The sequence below is a fragment of the Ips typographus genome, linkage group LG2, assembly GCF_016097725.1.
Source record: "Ips typographus isolate SLU linkage group LG2, UJ_Ityp_2.0, whole genome shotgun sequence".
Lineage (NCBI taxonomy): Eukaryota > Metazoa > Arthropoda > Insecta > Coleoptera > Curculionidae > Ips > Ips typographus.
In genome coordinates, this window is record NC_138423.1 from 24117251 (window position 1) to 24133281 (window position 16031).

A 16031-nucleotide genomic window follows, 5' to 3' on the forward strand; every position below is an offset into this window, starting at 1 on the left:
CCGGACCACCAGCAAATGTGTCGTAAATTGACAGTTTGTCAATCAAGAATTCCAACTGTCAAATTGATGTGGAGATTCTAAAGTAGACGTTTACGTAATTTGGAACATGAAAATAATTGTGAGGTTACCTGTTGAAAAAGTAATAAATAATTCAAAAACACACTTTTTCGTGTTGCGTCAAAAACGTTTCAAATTAATCCCGCTTGGGAGCTACTGAAAAATAGCTTAATTGACCTGAACAGCAAGTAGTAAAAATTATCATCAGGGTTATGACAATCAAACACACTTGTACTACCTACTGACTCATCTTTATTGTAGTTGAACTACTCTTTTTTTTAATACAACACAGATATACCAGTTTGAAACTGTTGCTACAGTAAATTATACAACCACATTACCAAACCAAATGTTATTGATTGATGAAGACAATAAGTTTTCTATGTTAGTACTTGTAAAAACCCAGTAAAAAAAAACAAATTACATTCTCTAGTTTAGCAATAATTATTTTAGTATTGAACTTTGATTAAATTGAAACTTTTTAGAAACTACATAATGCTGCTCATTTGATTTCCAGTAGTTCTACATCAAAAATGAGAGTAGAGTTTGGTGGAATGATGCCTGGATGTCCTCTTGATCCATAAGCATAATCAGGTGAACAAGTGAGCTTAGCTCTTTGACCAACACTCAACTGGAAAAAAGTTCAAAATTTAATTACCTGTGTGTGTTAGCTGTAATATTAAAGTTTTGAATGAATAATATTTCAGAAAGAGCCACTATTGTCGACATATTGCACAACTTATGTAGGTATTTTAGTTGCTACATTAAGTACGCAAGGATAAGTATTCATCATTTAAATTTTAAAGAAAAGAAGACAAAAAGGAAGTTTTAATCATACCTGGGCAACTCCCTCATCCCATCCTTTGATGACTTCACCTTTACCGATACGGAATTTAAAAGGCGTACCTCGGTCGCGGGATGAATCGAATTTGGTTCCATTTTGTAAAGTACCCGTGTAGTGAACCACAACCGTTTGTCCAGTTTTGGGAAAGGTGGAACCTGATAGTAAGGAAAGAAAAAGTAAATAAAAATATAGCTTTCTTGTAAAATATTATGTTTTTTTGGGTGCGCTGGAGTTGACACTCTCTGGAGTGAGCAGACCAACTGTGACAAAAGCCATAATTTGATCAATTGTCAAACTACATTATCATAACCTCACAGTTGCTCTCCTATGGCTGAAACACAGGGCACATTTAATTTGGTAATATTCCAGTGTCTATAAATGAATGAATTAAACAAAATTAAGTTGGTATGGGACATTTTCATGGCAGACCAAATATGGCAATGCAAGATCATCCCTTAAGTTAACTCACCCTAACCATATAAAGCACAACAACAAAATTACGGAAAAAACCTTAAATTAAGCTTAACAACAGATCAAATTACTACTAGAACTTGATGTACACAAAGCTTCAAGGTCGTAAGCCGGCTTTCCCTGGTAATGTTCAGGAAAATTTTATTGATTTTCTTAACTAGCCTTTATCAAGAATGTGCTTTACAGCACTGATGTAACCGCAATTATCGTTTCGACCAAAGTTTCGTAACGTTTTAATATCTAAATCGTATAAATTTGTTCCAAAATTACTAGAAAACTGAATGAAAATGCTGGAACCGCGTGTAGGTATGAGGTGAAACATGAACTTACCGTCCCCAGGGGAAATAGTCTGAACTTGCACGCCCATGCTGTAGAAAAGAGTTGAAACTTATTGACCACGATTTTATGAGGTAATTTCAAGAATAATTACCTGAAAATGTATTTACAAAATAATAAAACCCAACTTGAAAAACTCCACTGCCGATAAAGCAACGCCTTACGTCACTTCACTTCACACCTTTCTTGTTAATCTTGTTTACAGTGTTGCCAAGTCAAAATATTTAATGGCGGTGGAATAATCGGTCAAAAAACGGTAGATCAAAAAATAAATAATGGAAAATTCAATGTCAGGCCAGACAAATACAAAAAAATAAAACAGAAGAACGGTAATAAGAGCACAAAAACTCTAGATTATACCGTTTAGTTTTAACGGTAGACTTGACAATATAGCTTTTTTTGCTCGGTCCTGTCGATTGTCAAATATCCTGTGTCTACTGGTTTAACTGTCATTACTGTCAATCTCTAAACTTAAAATGGCGTCAGCTACGTTTTTTTTCCTTTAACAGTTGATTTTTTTCCAAAAAAGATAATTGATTCTCTAAAGAGTTTTTTTAGAAAGCAAAAAAGTTATTATTTTGTAAATTTGGTTCAGAAAAACTGTGGAATACGATCGGCGGGTAGGGTGAGTTGCACTTCAAATGTATGTATGGACAATTTCCTCATTTATGTACTTTAAAAATTGTATTATACATTAAACAATACTGAATAATAAAAATTATCAGTTTGAAGGTATAACTTCCCATAGCTTTTTCAGAGAATATCCATCTTTAACAGCTTCAACAGCTAAACCCAATTCGCTAGAATACACAGGATGTCTATCCATTTTGTGCCCTTCATCAGCTAAATAAGCAGACAGAGTGTTGCCAATTTCGTTCTTAGGATCTTCAATCACCTGTTTTATAAATCAATTCATTACAACGGTTCGAATTGGTTGATATTTGGCAACCTCCAAGTCATCCAAAATATCCTCTTTCTGTTCCTCCATCTTAGTGTTGGATTTCCATTTATACTCCACTCCGTATATGGGATTGTTGAGAAACACTGTACGTAGTGATGTTAGTTCTTTGTAAATAGTCAGCAATTTTTCTTCGGGATCCACCTTAAATCCTAAAATAAAGTTGCCGCTACGCTCCGTGCTTTCTACCACCAACGCCTTGCCGAACTTGGAGTCTCTAATGCGAATCTGGAATAGTTTGATAATTTTTTCCTCCAATTCGGACTGAACTGTGATCACATACACTTTGAATTTGTAGATAAGGCAAGGAAATGTTAAATCCTTCATTGATATCAGCGAACCAAACAAACCTAATGTTTGTGACAATAAAAGTACCCAAACTGCCTTGGTCGCTGGAAAGATTCCATACTCCATGCGTATTAGAAATAACTTGTTCCAAAGGGAGAATTTTCAATTTTTTATTGTACACCACACCCGCTCTGAGCCTTAGTTCACGATAAAATTTTGAAGTTACATATGCCCTAAAAACATATAAAATCTTAATTCATCATCTTTATTAAAATATAAGAAAACGCGTTGTACTTATGGACACCAACAACAGAAGTAAAAAGACGCATGTTGCCTTGAACCAAACTAGTAAAAACAAATTCGTATCTGGTTCCTTCAGAAATTGTAAGCAAATGTAGAGCATGAGTTGTACCTCTAATTTTCTGAAAAATTTATTAACAAATGTTAATACAAAATACATAAAAGTAAACTTACCGAATTGACCACTTTTGTGTTGATAGACACAATACAGTTAAACCCAATAGCTATAAAAATGTTTATATTATAACTATTTCAGTATGGTGAAGCCTTTAAGTACTCACAGAGATTTATTCTTGGACTGGCTAAAGAATGCCATAAAATTCTTATATTTGTTATTATAATACGTCCACGATCTCCTGCGTTGCCTTTAGTATCTTCGATACTATCCAGTTTGTCTATGATGGTTTCACCTAATTTTAAACGCATCTCCCTAGGAAAATTCAATTTAGTTTGTTATAGCCGACTAATTTATGTAAAAACTTACGAGTATGGAACGTCGAAGCTAACTTCCTTGTCTTCCCAAGATAAAATCATTTTGCTTAGTTTTAAAAGAGTTGAAAAGGTAAAATTTAATTTGCATGTAAATCTCAGGAAAATGAGTGTATGGATAGGGTTTATTGATTTTTGTGCGTTACTATGTTCGCAATAAGAGAATACAAACAATAAAGAATACACATGAGGGAAATATTTATCAAAATTACTGTGACATAGTACCAGGTTGTTTCTGAGAGTATCGCTGTAAAAATTCTTATCAAAAAATTACTACTGTTTTCCCAGCTTATAGGTGTATGGGGGGTTACATATCTAATGTGTAAATTGAGGTTGGGCTAACGCCCCTAAACCAAGGATTGTAAACAGTACAGGAGTGCTTAATCCCATAAGCGCAATCTTGCCGGTATCGGCTCGGGCCGGTGACGATTTTTACGTCACCATGGGGTCGGAGTAAACCGAAATCACAGGCACCCTTGACAATCTCGTACATAGCGTCTCGGGCGAATATTTAGCGTATTGTGCGCCCGAAGGCCCACTGTGACGTCAGAATTCATTCGCCGCCGGGAAACAAAATCGGCCGATCGAGCAATCCTGTACTGTTTACCGTCCTTGCCCCTAAACTACTAAATAAAAAAAGAAGAAGAATTACAAGCTTCATTTTGTTTGAGGTTTGACGTATATGTCATTTTTGTGTTTTGTTTCATTTTCTGATTTTTTTGGCTTTCTTTACTTTCCAATCCTAATCGCCTAATCCTTTTCACTTTTGGTTGTGAACCCGACGTGTTTGCTCGGATTTTCAAGGGGTTCTGTGCAATTTACCGGCTATAAACTTTCCTCGTCCAAATCGTTACGTAAGTACAGCATTTTAGCCCTACTAAGTATACCTATTCAAGAACCAAGAGCTCTACTAAACGTTTTGTATGTTTTTCAACTTACATAATATTTCGGACTTTGGAAAATATATTGGCAAAATCCAAGGATTAGCAGTACTTGCCATGTATTGCTTTAAATCTAGATTAAGTTGCCTCTGCCCTTCACCAATTTACCTTAACTTCAAGGACAATACAACCTGGTCATTTATACTGTTAAAAGTTGTATTTACTTTGAATTTGAATGATATCAGAACATATTTGTAAACAGTTTTTATAATTGATTCCAGATCTTTTGGTCAGTGAGATAATGAAACTCTCAGTAGCTGCCTTACTGTCTTTAAGGATTACATCTATTGCACAGGTAACAATTTTTGATTTTTTTTTGTAATTCAACCCTATTTTGTATGATCAAGTGCTCAAGAAAAATAACACTATAAAATAGTTATTTATACAACAAGTGACTTAAATCATTGTTTATTCTAACAATTAGGCCTACCCAGTTTTTGTGCTTAACATTTTTACTAATACTTACAGGTTTTCTGATTTTCTTAGTGCCTAAGCCAGTAATTAAATTACTCAAAACAAATACGTACTAAGAAATGTTCTACAGTTTTCTGTAAATCGTGCTTATATGAAAAATTAAGATTATTCTTTAGTGCATATTAAAAGTCCTGAAATATGACAGATTTATCTTGAAGCACCATGTGTGTAATGGAAAGTGTGAACCCACCTTAGTAGTTTGAAATAAGAAGAACTGTATATTATTCAACTATCATTAAGTATGTTTATTTATAAATTCACCTTTATACAGGGTGTCCCAGATAAAAGGGTATACATGGGGATTTCGGAAACGGTAAGAGATACAGTTTTGGTAGTCATATGGTGCATTAAAATTAAAAATATATACAGAGTTTTTAAAATGAAAACTGAAATATCAGCGCCATCTTTTAAACAAATTTAATACAATTTTGTAGATTTGTTTTAATGACTACGGCCACCGCCCTCTATACTAGAAAGTCTAAAATGTCATTTTTAATGGGGGCGTTAGCGGTTTTCCTTTTATACACAAACGTATGCAGATGTAGTATGAAATGTGTTTTTTTTTTATTATTTCGTGTAGTAGATTACAAGTTGTGAGTGAAAAATCAAAGAAAGGTTCATTCCTGATCCAGATATGTATAGATAGAGCTTTTTATATACAATCAAGTCCAGCCTAAACAAATTGGTTAGAACATTTGTCCTGGAAAGTACAACACACAGCAAACTAGTTTAAACACTGTTCAATGTACGAAAATCTGTAAATCCTTGAAACTAGGTAAGCACAACTGGTAAATGGTTCTTATGTTATTACCAAGAACATTCATGCTCTCACAATGAAGGATGCTTTAAAATGAAACTCACATACCTGTGCATGTAACAAGTACCTAATAAGTTTACTGTACTAGAAAGCACTTGTACCTACCATTGAGTATAGTGTTGGAGTAAAATCATCCCACTTCAAAGTGTTGAGTTAGATCCGGTTTTTTGTAAAGTAAAAAAACTGACACGGTTGGGCTTTTTCCTGAATTGCTGTTACAATGTGGCTTGAAAAACTTACGAACGGCAGCAAACAAAAATAACTTACGCAAATAACCTCAAGTCTTGACTTTAAACCGTAAAAATTCATCTAATCCTCAAAAAATTCAATTTCGACAATAGAAACAAACACAAACTGTCGCCACCATTTCCGCCATATTGGAATTTTTGACAAGCACCTTCTAGGCTTTTTAGTATAGTAGGCGGTGCTACGGCCAATCGAATGGCGTAAACGATTTGTTTCTATGCCTTCTAGTTTTTGCGCAACCAGCGCCAACTTTGTTATTTCTTATAGCCGCCAACTTAGATTTATATTTTTTTTACATTAATACAAATCTACCAAATTGTATTAAATTCGCTTAAAAGATGGGGCTGATATTTTTCGAAAAATACGATTTTTAGTTTTTGGCTGATATTTTAATACCCTTGTAGATATTTTTAATTTTAATGCACCATATGACATTTAACCGAAACTGTATCTCTTACCGTTTCCGAAATCCCCATGTATACCCTTTTATCTGGGACAACCTGTATATTGCCATTTTTGCACCTCCTCATACACCCTGTAGGTACCACACTATGGTATTAGTGAAGGTTAGATTCAGACTTAAAAAGCCCATGTTTCTAAAGCAATAATTTATTAACACAGTTTATATAACTTTGTAAACAGTATTTTCAATGAAACAGAAACTCACAGGATAAATAGTCCCATATCAATCAATCAATTCTGGTAATTTTAAAGTTTTGGGCTGCATTTTGTGTTTCTTACTATTAAGTCGGTATTTGAGGCATTAAATTCAATCTTGAATCTGATCTAGATCTCTGAGAAAATTCCATTTTTTTTAGGAATAAACGTGATCCACACCTCAAGGGTTCTAAAGAAAAAAATGGAATTTTCGGAAGAGAGATTAAGTCAAGCTGACGAATGGGAGAATTCCGTAATGGATGCACTCTCCAATGAAACTGATTTACCATGTAGCCAGCCATCCATAAGACATCTTCAGGTGTTGGTAGACAAATTTGGACATCGCGAATTTAGAACATCACAATGGCAAATCATCAATTCGATTCTGAATGAAAAACGCGACAATTGTGCTATCATGGCTACCGGATACGGAAAATCGCTCTGTTACCAATTTCCAGCGGTGTATTCCGGTGGGATCAGTTTGGTGGTTTCGCCTTTGATTTCTTTAATGGAAGACCAAGTGCTGGCGCTCACGGTGGCCAATATCCCCTCTTGTTTGCTAGGAACAGCTCAGACCCAGCCTGCGAAAGTGTTAGAGGGGATTTTTGAGAAACAATACTCGATCATCTACTTAACTCCGGAATTCTGCACTGGGGACTTTGGTTTGGAGTTAATGCGAAAAATGAACGCGACACTGGATATCACGTTGATTGCCGTTGATGAAGCGCATTGTGTCAGTAGCTGGGGTCACGACTTTCGCCATGCTTACAGAAAACTAGGAGTGATCAGACATATCTTTCCCAATACACCAATATTGGCTGTAACTGCTACTGCTACTGTAAGAGTGAGGCAAGATATTAGTTCCGTTTTACATTTAAATGATCCCCTGATGACGTGTTCCGGGTTTGATCGACCTAACCTTTATTTTTCGGTGAAGTCTAAAGGCCTCAGTCTTATGGCCGATTTGAGACCTTTTATGGTACGCGAAAACGACCAGTGGGTTTTTAACGGTCCCACTATCATTTACGTTATTCGACGAGTAGAAACGGAACTCATCAGTAAGGAGTTGAACCAGTGTCAGATTCCAGCCTTACCGTACCACGCTGGATTAACCTTACCCGTGCGTAAAGACACCCATGAGAGATTTGTCAGAGATCAAATTCCAGTAGTGGTGGCCACTATAGCTTTCGGAATGGGAATTGACAAGCCGGACATTAGAAACGTAATTCATTATGGACCTTCCGGTTCATTAGAAAGCTATTATCAAGAAGTAGGCCGAGCTGGAAGAGACGGCCTCCCGGCAAAATGCGCCACTTTCTACTACTTAAAAGACTTTGATATGCACCAGTTTTTGATTGAAAAAACCGGCAACAATAAGAGACGGAACGATCTACTAAGCATGATGAAAACTTATATCAATCTAATGAAATGCAGAAGAGAATTTATTTTGTCGTACTTTGAAGGTCGAAAGCCGCAAGATGTTGTGAAACCAGATTGCTGTGACAACTGTTCTAGACGCCTGGAAAGTACATCTAACATTTCTTATGAAGGACTAGATCAGAATGGAAATTACGACTTTTCAGAGGATGCTATGAAATATTTGTTAGCTGTAAACTCCCTAAAAGGACGCTATGGACACGGAGTGTATGGTTTGTTTCTCAAAGGATCTAGAAGTGCCAAAATAAAACCTGCAATGCAGGGATTACCAGGTTATGGCCTTGGTAGGGATAAATCAGAGGAATGGTGGAAAGCCATTGGAAACTTTTTACAAAATAACTTATATTTAGAAAGCATAGCACAGAGTGGCGGAGGTTATGCTTACAGTGTAGTCAAACTAACTCAATCCGGTCAACTATTTCTAAACCAGTCACAAAAACTGATTGCACCTCCGTCTGCTGATTTACTCAAACTTTTCCGGAGAAGAGCTCAACCATCCACTGGGTGGGTCTCTTCCCGTGACTCCCGACCAAGCAGTACAGTTTCTCGTCCACAACAGGAAGATTCTGATAGTAATCAATCTCAAAACAGTCAAATCGTAAACGGCGAAACCCCAGAGCAGTTACAAGAACGCTTAAGGCTTTACAGATTACTGAAAATTTGTCGTACTCAACTTGCATCGACCAGTAATTGCATGCCATATATGGTAGCATCCGATTATGTTTTAATGGAGATCTCCAAGCACAAGCCCCGTACGGTTGATGCACTTTTACACCTGCAGATTGAAGGTTTTAACGAAGCAAAAGTGGAAAAGTTCAGTCAACCATTACTGGATGTAGTGAAAAACAACACCCACTCCGAATCTACCAAACCCACTATTCAAGAAGTTCTTTCGCGTTATCCAATCTCAAAGGAACCAGTTTCAACCACAGCCAAAGCCACTTACGATCAATGGTTGAAGTTAAAATCAGTGGAACAGGTAGCGACTAAGAGAGGTTTAACACAAACAACAGTTTTTGGTCATTTAATCTCATTGATGAAACACGGTTACCAGGTGAAATTAGTGGATTTGGGTGTGACTCCCAAAGCCCAAACTAGCATTCTACAAGCCATTAAGACTTTAGAAGGTGATTATTCTCTGTTGACGCCTATAAAAGCTGCTTGCCCCGAGTGGGTTACTTACAATCAGATTGAAGCAATATGCACTTATTTAACAGTCAGGAAACATTTGAACGACTTAAAACTGTCTTATGAAGAGTTCGACCAGGTCATTGAAGATGAAGTTGATAACAATCAAGAAATCGTGGACCGCGATATGGTGGATGATGGTTATAGTGACGAAATGCTGTTGGCTTTGTGTGACGAAATGGAACAAGTGGTAGAGAACGATCAGAAGCAGGACATCCTGGATGATTTAGATGCCACTCAGATATTCCAATATCCTTCAAACGAACACGACAATAAAGATCTGCTGGATGACTTGGATGCTACTCAGTTAATAGAATTCCCGTCAAAAAGGCTTGGCACAGAGGATGAAGAAGACATAGATGCTACTCAAAAGTTTGAATACCCGTCAAAAAAGCAAAAGATTAATAATCTGTTGGACTCGCCACCAAGAGGAACAGCAGTGGATAATGAGCAAGGCGAGAAGTCAGATAGAACTGAATTACCCAATGGTTTTCTAGATTCACCTCCAAGAGCTGCTTTGACGCAAGTTAGTACAGCCACCACCAGTGGCCAAGTTCCTAAAAACAAAACACCTAGATGGCTGTGTAAGACTAAAAAATTCTAAAATTATTGTTATTAAACTGTTGATTGTATGTTTATATGTTTTGTTCAGTGCTTAATTATTACGGTCTGTTTCCTTATGTGGGCTATTTGCAAAATGTTATTCAGAAATCTAAAAAGAAAGTCCATTATGCAATAGGCACACAGACCGTTGATTTATTTATTCTAAAAATGTCATTCCAATCTAAAATCAAGATTATTAATTATTAGTTTTTTTGTATCACGTGTTTTTATAATGTTTTGAAATAAATTAGTTTGTTTTAGTCATGATTGTTATTTTTGGACCTGAACAGATCAGTTATACAGGTGTGGTAAATCCAAAAGCGACCATAGGAAAACCGTGTAACGGACAGAGAAACGTAGGTAATTGCATGCGCGGGAGAAAGACAGAAAACGAAAAAAATATCAAGTAGGCCATATTTTTAGCGCGCTATTGCCAAACGCCGTAAATATTCAATACCCTCGACAAACTTACTTACAGCGTTTGGCAACAGCGCGCTAAAAATATGGCCTACTTGATATTTTTTTCTTTTTCTGTCTTTCTCGCGCACATGCAATTACCTACGTTTCTCTGTCCGTTACACGGTTTTCCTATGGTCGCTTTTGGATTTACCACACCTGTATCTAAATTGGTTTAGCTTGTGCTCTTATCGCATGTCTTTAGTCATTTTTATTTCTCATTTCGGCAGTAGAACTTGTAAAAAGAACTTTAGGTCTAGTCACTGTTTAATTTTGATTCGTCTCCCGCATACAGTTAAAAATACACGTAATTAGAGAAGAAGCAAGGACGTTTATTTATAGAGTATGTTTTCAAGGTTCACTACCTTGCCAAAAAACATTTTTGAATAATTAATTTAAAAAAATTGAACACCAAAACACTCTGGAGGAGTCATTTAGATAGTTCTGATGAACAATACAACATTTTCACACTTGATGGAGCGAATGTTACATCTCTATAGACCAACTGTCAAATTACGTCATTGTGACGCCACACTCGCTCTATGTGTGCTATGTTTTTAAATGTCAAAGGTGACAGTACAGGACTATCCACGTTTTTTAAATTAACTTTTTTCATAAAAGCTTGGCAAAATTTATTATACGACAGCTCACGGGATCGTCCATGTGATTTGCTCTAGAATTTCGGCGCCTTTAAACTGTAACAATGACGACTTGTAGCAAATATTTTCTTGTGCCAAGTTTAGAAAGCGTACAACAGGCTATTTTTGACATTTGTGTACTATCCGGAACTTCCTCAAAATGTGTCGTGTATTTTTCAAGTCAACAAGTGTATTGACAATGATTAAAAAATGCTTATTTTGATATTGTGATATTTACTATACTTTTAAAAAAGTTTTTAGAACAATAATAAGAACCTTTGAGCTGTCTTATCAAACTTTTTCAATTTTTCTAATTTGAACTAAACTTGTATAGGTCAAGGTGGTCCACATCTTGTAGTATTCAAAGCGTTAAAAATTGTTGAATTATCGCCAAAATATTTAGTAGATCAACAATTCGATAATATTATTGTTTGCATTTGTCAGTTATGACGCCAAAACTGCCAATCGCGAAAGTATATTATGGATTCAAATACACTGCATTTGTGTCAGATCGCAGTTCCGTTTAGTAATGTATCCTTCTAGGCCAGTGACACCCGTTCTTGTAAGTAAAGTACACACTATTTCAGTTTGTTCATAAAGTTTTAGCTAAAAAGTGGCCACAAATTGTGATTGTTCTGTATTTGACTCTGAAAATGTGGTTGTAATTTCTTATTTGTGAAAAATTCCTAAAGCATATAGGGTGCTGCTAACTGATGAAGCTTTCCTGATAAAAAAATCACACCTAAAAAAACTATTCTAACTTGCTGTAAAAAAATCCTGTGGATTATCACCATTTATAACTGACTCTTATGTTAACTCATACTGTAAAAATCATCTCCAAAAATTTAGAATAATCGCCTTAATTATGCTATAAGTGGCAACGATCCAATTACTAAAAATATCCCATTGATTTCAACTGCGATGCAGGTACTTTAATTTTATTTATATTTTAGTTATTTTCAGTCACTAGTAATTTAGAAAGTTATGGATTACTGTCCTCTCAAAGCCAGGCGCCAGATGAAAGGACAGAAAGTAACTACTTCCCCTAGTTAGGGACACTTCTTACTCAATTTGTTCAAAACATGTGATTGAAAAAAAAAACATTATTTTTCCTAAAAACAAACTTGAATAACAGCATTTTCTTTTTTTTTATAGAATGTCCATGTAACGAGGACTACAGCGGATCGGTTTGTCTTGCCTGCCGCTTTCCTACTAGCTAGTCTCGGTGTCGGAGTCTCGTCCTTCAGTCTCAAACAGTTAATGTTGATGGCGAAACAACGGACATAGATCAGCAATGTTTTGACCTAGAGTTATTCATTTTAGAATGACCCGTTAAGTTTAGTCCCTTTAATTAATTTAAATTTAGTAGAATTAGAACGATGCGCAGTCGAAAACAAATTGCAATTTTTGCTTACAAACGGTATAGATTCAAATATATTTTTACTATAAATTTAAGCGGGATGAATGGGGACGCTTTATTAAACTATTAGTAAATTCAAAACAGAGTTTTTATTATCGATTTATGATTTATTTATAAGTTTGAAAGGTGAATTGGGGGCAAGTAACAAATTCGCGATAAACCAACATCCTATGCAGAAGATCTCTCGATTTAATGGTTAATAACCTAATTCCATATTACATGACTTTTACTTTAAGTTAAATCTTCGTTTGGGTTTATTAACCGCTCAGAAAGAAAATTCTTGTATTAAATATGGTGGTAACATTTTGCTTTTCTGGCAGGTAAAAAGATAATCTAATATGTAATTAGTTAACAGGAAGAAAGTTGTTCTGCGCTAACACTAAGAAACATATTATGAGGACGGCAAAAGCTATTCCAGTGTATTTTCCGTCTATAGGTAAATTAAAGAGTTTGGCGTTGATTTTTAGGCTGGCAGTGTAGATTAGAATGGAGTTGAGCTCTTGAAGTGGAGTGTCCTGATGCGCGAACGGTCTTGTGCGCACCTCCTGTCCCACAGTTTTGGCGTTGTTGCAGGCAATAGTTAGTCTGGCTGCCTGTATTACGTAATGCATTAAAAATCAAGCGAATAGTTTATAGTTTAATGTCTATTTTCAAATCTGGAATTAATTTGTTCTTGTTTGAGTTTCAGAAAAGTACAGAAACCCTTTATACTGAAAGGATTTAAGATTTTAAGGCTTCACTTAACACACTTCTGAAACTAAAATAGGACAAAATAAATCTAGGCTTAGTTCAAGACTGAAAATACACTTTGGCAACATTGCAAATTTTCTCAGTTGTGATTCTAATGGATTATTGGATTGGCAAGTTTAGTGCAAAACTAATGTATCTGTATCCTGCTCTATCAAATGTCATTGAAACAGGGTGGCAATACATTGGTTTTGCACTAAACATGTCAATCGAAAACGCTATAATTTTCCACTGACCGCATTAGTTTTGACGCTCTATGGAGCGAGTTTGACAATGTTTGTTAATTTAACCAAACCATGGTTGAACCAACTGTCAAATTACGTCATTGTGCTTGGGGGTCTAATGTTGACTATACGACTTTAGAAACGTATGAAAATTATAAACAAACTTGCGAAGAAGCTTTTAGAACACGCATTATTATATCTATGTATATTTACATACAGGTGTGGTAAATCCAAAAGCGACCATAGGAAAACCGTGTAACGGACAGAGAAACGTAGGTAATTGCATGCGCGGGAGGAAGACAGAAAACGAAAAAAATATCAAGTAGGCCATATTTTTAGCGCGCTGTTGCCAAACGCCGTAAGTATTCAATACCCTCGACAAACTTACTTACGGCGTTTGGCAACAGCGCGCTAAAAATATGGCCTACTTGATATTTTTTTCGTTTTCTGTCTTTCTCCCGCGCATGCAATTACCTACGTTTTTCTGTCCGTTGCACGGTTTTCCTATGGTCGCTTTTGGATTTACCACACCTGTATGAACGTATACGTAAATTAACGTATGACGTCAAAAATTGACCCCCTGGAAGCCTTCCTCAAAGAGTTGTCATATTAAAACTGTAAGCATTATAGAAATTGTTGTTAGAAAGCCTTAGATTGAAGATATAAAGCTTCTTATTACTGTCTTCCAGTAGTAAAATTAAAACCAGAATGCTTCTTTCTTTGAATAGTCAAAAGTACTGCCTGGAAGACTCTGAGTTGTCATATTAACACTAAGCATTTTTAAAGGTGAGATTGTCAAATTGAAGATAAAAAACCTGTCATTGAACGCAGGAAGCTTCTTACACTGTGCCTGTACTTGTCAAGTAGGTCCAAAAGACGTTATTTATTGTCTTTCGGTACTCAAAATCAGCAATTCTTTACTGTTTTTTAAATTGTCAAATCAGCACTTTAAACGTCTACAGATTGTCAAAATAACGTCTTTTACTAAAGACAGAGGAAGTTCAGTACAATCCTCAGTTTGTCAAACTAAATCTGCCAAACTGAAGGCTGTCTGTGGATTGGCAAATAAAAGCCTGAAGGCTCTTCGGAGTCTTTAAACTGTCATCAACACAAGAAGCTATTTGGAAGCCTTTTACTGAGAGCAGCAAGCATTATTACTGCCTTTAAGTTGTCGAATTGCACTCTTGAAGCTAATTTTTTTAAAACAATTTGACAGCTCGTAACTTGGTGATTTTGACAGACATGTTTCTATAAATGTCAACGGTTAGGGAGCTATTGCATGAAGAACATGAAACTGATGTAAAATTAGCCGTATCAGCACTTTGACAGCAGTGATTTTGACAGTTCTAGTTTTGATCACTGTGTAGCCCTTTAAATGCCCTAATAAAATGTTTCAATAAATGTCTACAGTTAGGAAGCTATTGCATGGAGAATGACACTTTGTAAACTCATAACTTGGGTGATTTTTACAGTTCTAATTTTGATTTTGAAGAAAATCTTGAAAACTAGTTTAAGACACAAGTGAATTTCAACATGACGTCACTGCCTGGCACAGAGAATACTTACCTGTACAAACGGCACAGCAGCTATAAACCACCAAAGAACAACATTCAAAATATTAACGGTAGCATATAACGGGACGCTGTCGTTGGTTATTTCATACCGATTCGCCAGTAGCCATAAAGTGCCAGAAATCGCATAAGTCCAGTTGATCACAGTAAAAATGCAGACGACAGGAGCCACTTGACCATTCAAGTAAATCAACAGTTTACGAAATTCCTCAATGTCCTGTAGTAAACATATTTTTTAACTGCCACAATCAAAATATTACAAACTCTTACTCTTATCCAGTCTAAAGCTCTCACAGGCTGCAGTAATAACCTTTGCCTAATAAACTCCACATACTTTTTAAGTAGCTGGACTTGTAGACAGTAACTGGATATAACGCTGGCCTGCACAATGTCTTGCCAAATAATGCCGATCACCAAAAAGCATTTAAGGACTGTACGAATGTTAGGAGGACTAAAATCATTGAATAATATTTCTAAGTTATTAGATTTTTTGTAGATTATACCTGTGATCGAACCATCGAAAGGCAATATTACCTTCGGCCATCATGTAACTGACCAGAGTTATTGAACAAAGCATCCAAACAAAACTGCCTATAACAAACAGCCAGAGTGTTTTTACGATTTTACGTTGATTCGTTTGCATATTCGGTACATGGCTCAATGCTATAAAGACCTGTTGTTTGTTTAATTTTAAAGTAGTTTTACTTTGATTTTTAAGTTATTATAAAATCACTAACCCTTTCAATCAAAATTAGTAATTGATTATCATCGCTTCTCCTCCATATGATTAAGGCATAAATGTAACCGACAAAATGCAACAAATTGGGAATAACAAAAGCGGAAACTAGAGAGCCGTTACACGATTGGTC

At 35.8% G+C, this 16031-nt stretch overlaps 4 protein-coding genes and 1 long non-coding RNA gene across 7 annotated transcripts; 2 read left to right on the plus strand and 3 right to left on the minus strand.

Annotated features, from left to right (window-relative positions):
* Positions 1-286: 286 nt before the first annotated feature.
* Fkbp12 (peptidyl-prolyl cis-trans isomerase Fkbp12) lies at positions 287-1956 on the minus strand. 2 transcript variants are annotated; one of them, XM_081972332.1, is made up of 4 exons: positions 1803-1956; positions 1703-1740; positions 896-1056; positions 287-688 (listed from the first exon to the last, which is right to left on the minus strand). In XM_081972332.1, exons 2-4 carry the CDS (start codon positions 1737-1739, stop codon positions 560-562), a joined length of 327 nt encoding a protein of 108 aa, XP_081828458.1. In that variant the 5' UTR covers position 1740; positions 1803-1956; the 3' UTR covers positions 287-559. The 2 variants fall into 2 exon arrangements, with proteins under 2 accessions (XP_081828458.1, XP_081828459.1); XM_081972333.1 differs by having other exon boundaries at positions 1703-1879.
* Positions 1957-2354: 398 nt separating this feature from the next.
* BBS5 (Bardet-Biedl syndrome 5 protein) lies at positions 2355-4300 on the minus strand. Its single transcript, XM_081972297.1, has 7 exons — positions 3739-4300; positions 3536-3684; positions 3429-3478; positions 3249-3376; positions 2950-3187; positions 2658-2894; positions 2355-2603 (listed from the first exon to the last, which is right to left on the minus strand). Exons 1-7 carry the CDS (start codon positions 3786-3788, stop codon positions 2430-2432), a joined length of 1026 nt encoding a protein of 341 aa, XP_081828423.1. The 5' UTR covers positions 3789-4300; the 3' UTR covers positions 2355-2429.
* A 144-nt stretch (positions 4301-4444) lies between these two features.
* LOC145724143 (ATP-dependent DNA helicase RecQ-like) lies at positions 4445-12701 on the plus strand. Of its 2 annotated transcripts, XM_081972258.1 has the most exons (4): positions 4448-4597; positions 4906-4979; positions 7040-11762; positions 12356-12701. In XM_081972258.1, exon 3 carries the CDS (start codon positions 7081-7083, stop codon positions 10105-10107), a length of 3027 nt encoding a protein of 1008 aa, XP_081828384.1. In that variant the 5' UTR covers positions 4448-4597; positions 4906-4979; positions 7040-7080; the 3' UTR covers positions 10108-11762; positions 12356-12701. The 2 variants fall into 2 exon arrangements, 1 of the variants encoding a protein (XP_081828384.1); XR_014176943.1 differs by lacking the exon at positions 7040-11762 and having other exon boundaries at positions 4445-4597.
* A 5-nt stretch (positions 12702-12706) lies between these two features.
* Positions 12707-15574, minus strand: GrlHz (Gustatory receptor-like Holozoa). The gene is made up of 3 exons (XM_081972335.1): positions 15433-15574; positions 15255-15379; positions 12707-13213 (listed from the first exon to the last, which is right to left on the minus strand). Exons 2-3 carry the CDS (start codon positions 15270-15272, stop codon positions 12965-12967), a joined length of 267 nt encoding a protein of 88 aa, XP_081828461.1. The 5' UTR covers positions 15273-15379; positions 15433-15574; the 3' UTR covers positions 12707-12964.
* On the plus strand, positions 13787-14306 carry LOC145724203 (uncharacterized). Its single transcript, XR_014176952.1, has 2 exons — positions 13787-14155; positions 14193-14306. It is a non-coding gene; the product is annotated as an uncharacterized LOC145724203 (long non-coding RNA).
* Positions 15575-16031: the final 457 nt, after the last annotated feature.

Excerpts from the sequence above, each read along its gene's own strand:
- BBS5 (XM_081972297.1), bottom strand. The coding sequence starts at position 3,788 with ATGATTTTATCTTGGGAAGACAAGGAAGTTAGCTTCGACGTTCCATAC. Across the intron at positions 3,479-3,535 it reads CAGTCCAAGAATAAATCTCT|CTATTGGGTTTAACTGTATT; the intron begins GTGAGTACTTAA and ends ACATTTTTATAG. Across the intron at positions 3,377-3,428 it reads ACACAAAAGTGGTCAATTCG|AAAATTAGAGGTACAACTCA; the intron begins GTAAGTTTACTT and ends TAAATTTTTCAG.
- Fkbp12 (XM_081972332.1), bottom strand. The coding sequence starts at position 1,739 with ATGGGCGTGCAAGTTCAGACTATTTCCCCTGGGGACG. Across the intron at positions 1,057-1,702 it reads GACTATTTCCCCTGGGGACG|GTTCCACCTTTCCCAAAACT; the intron begins GTAAGTTCATGT and ends CCTTACTATCAG. Across the intron at positions 689-895 it reads GGGATGAGGGAGTTGCCCAG|TTGAGTGTTGGTCAAAGAGC; the intron begins GTATGATTAAAA and ends ACTTTTTTCCAG.
- LOC145724143 (XM_081972258.1), top strand. The coding sequence starts at position 7,081 with ATGGAATTTTCGGAAGAGAGATTAAGTCAAGCTGACGAATGGGAGAAT.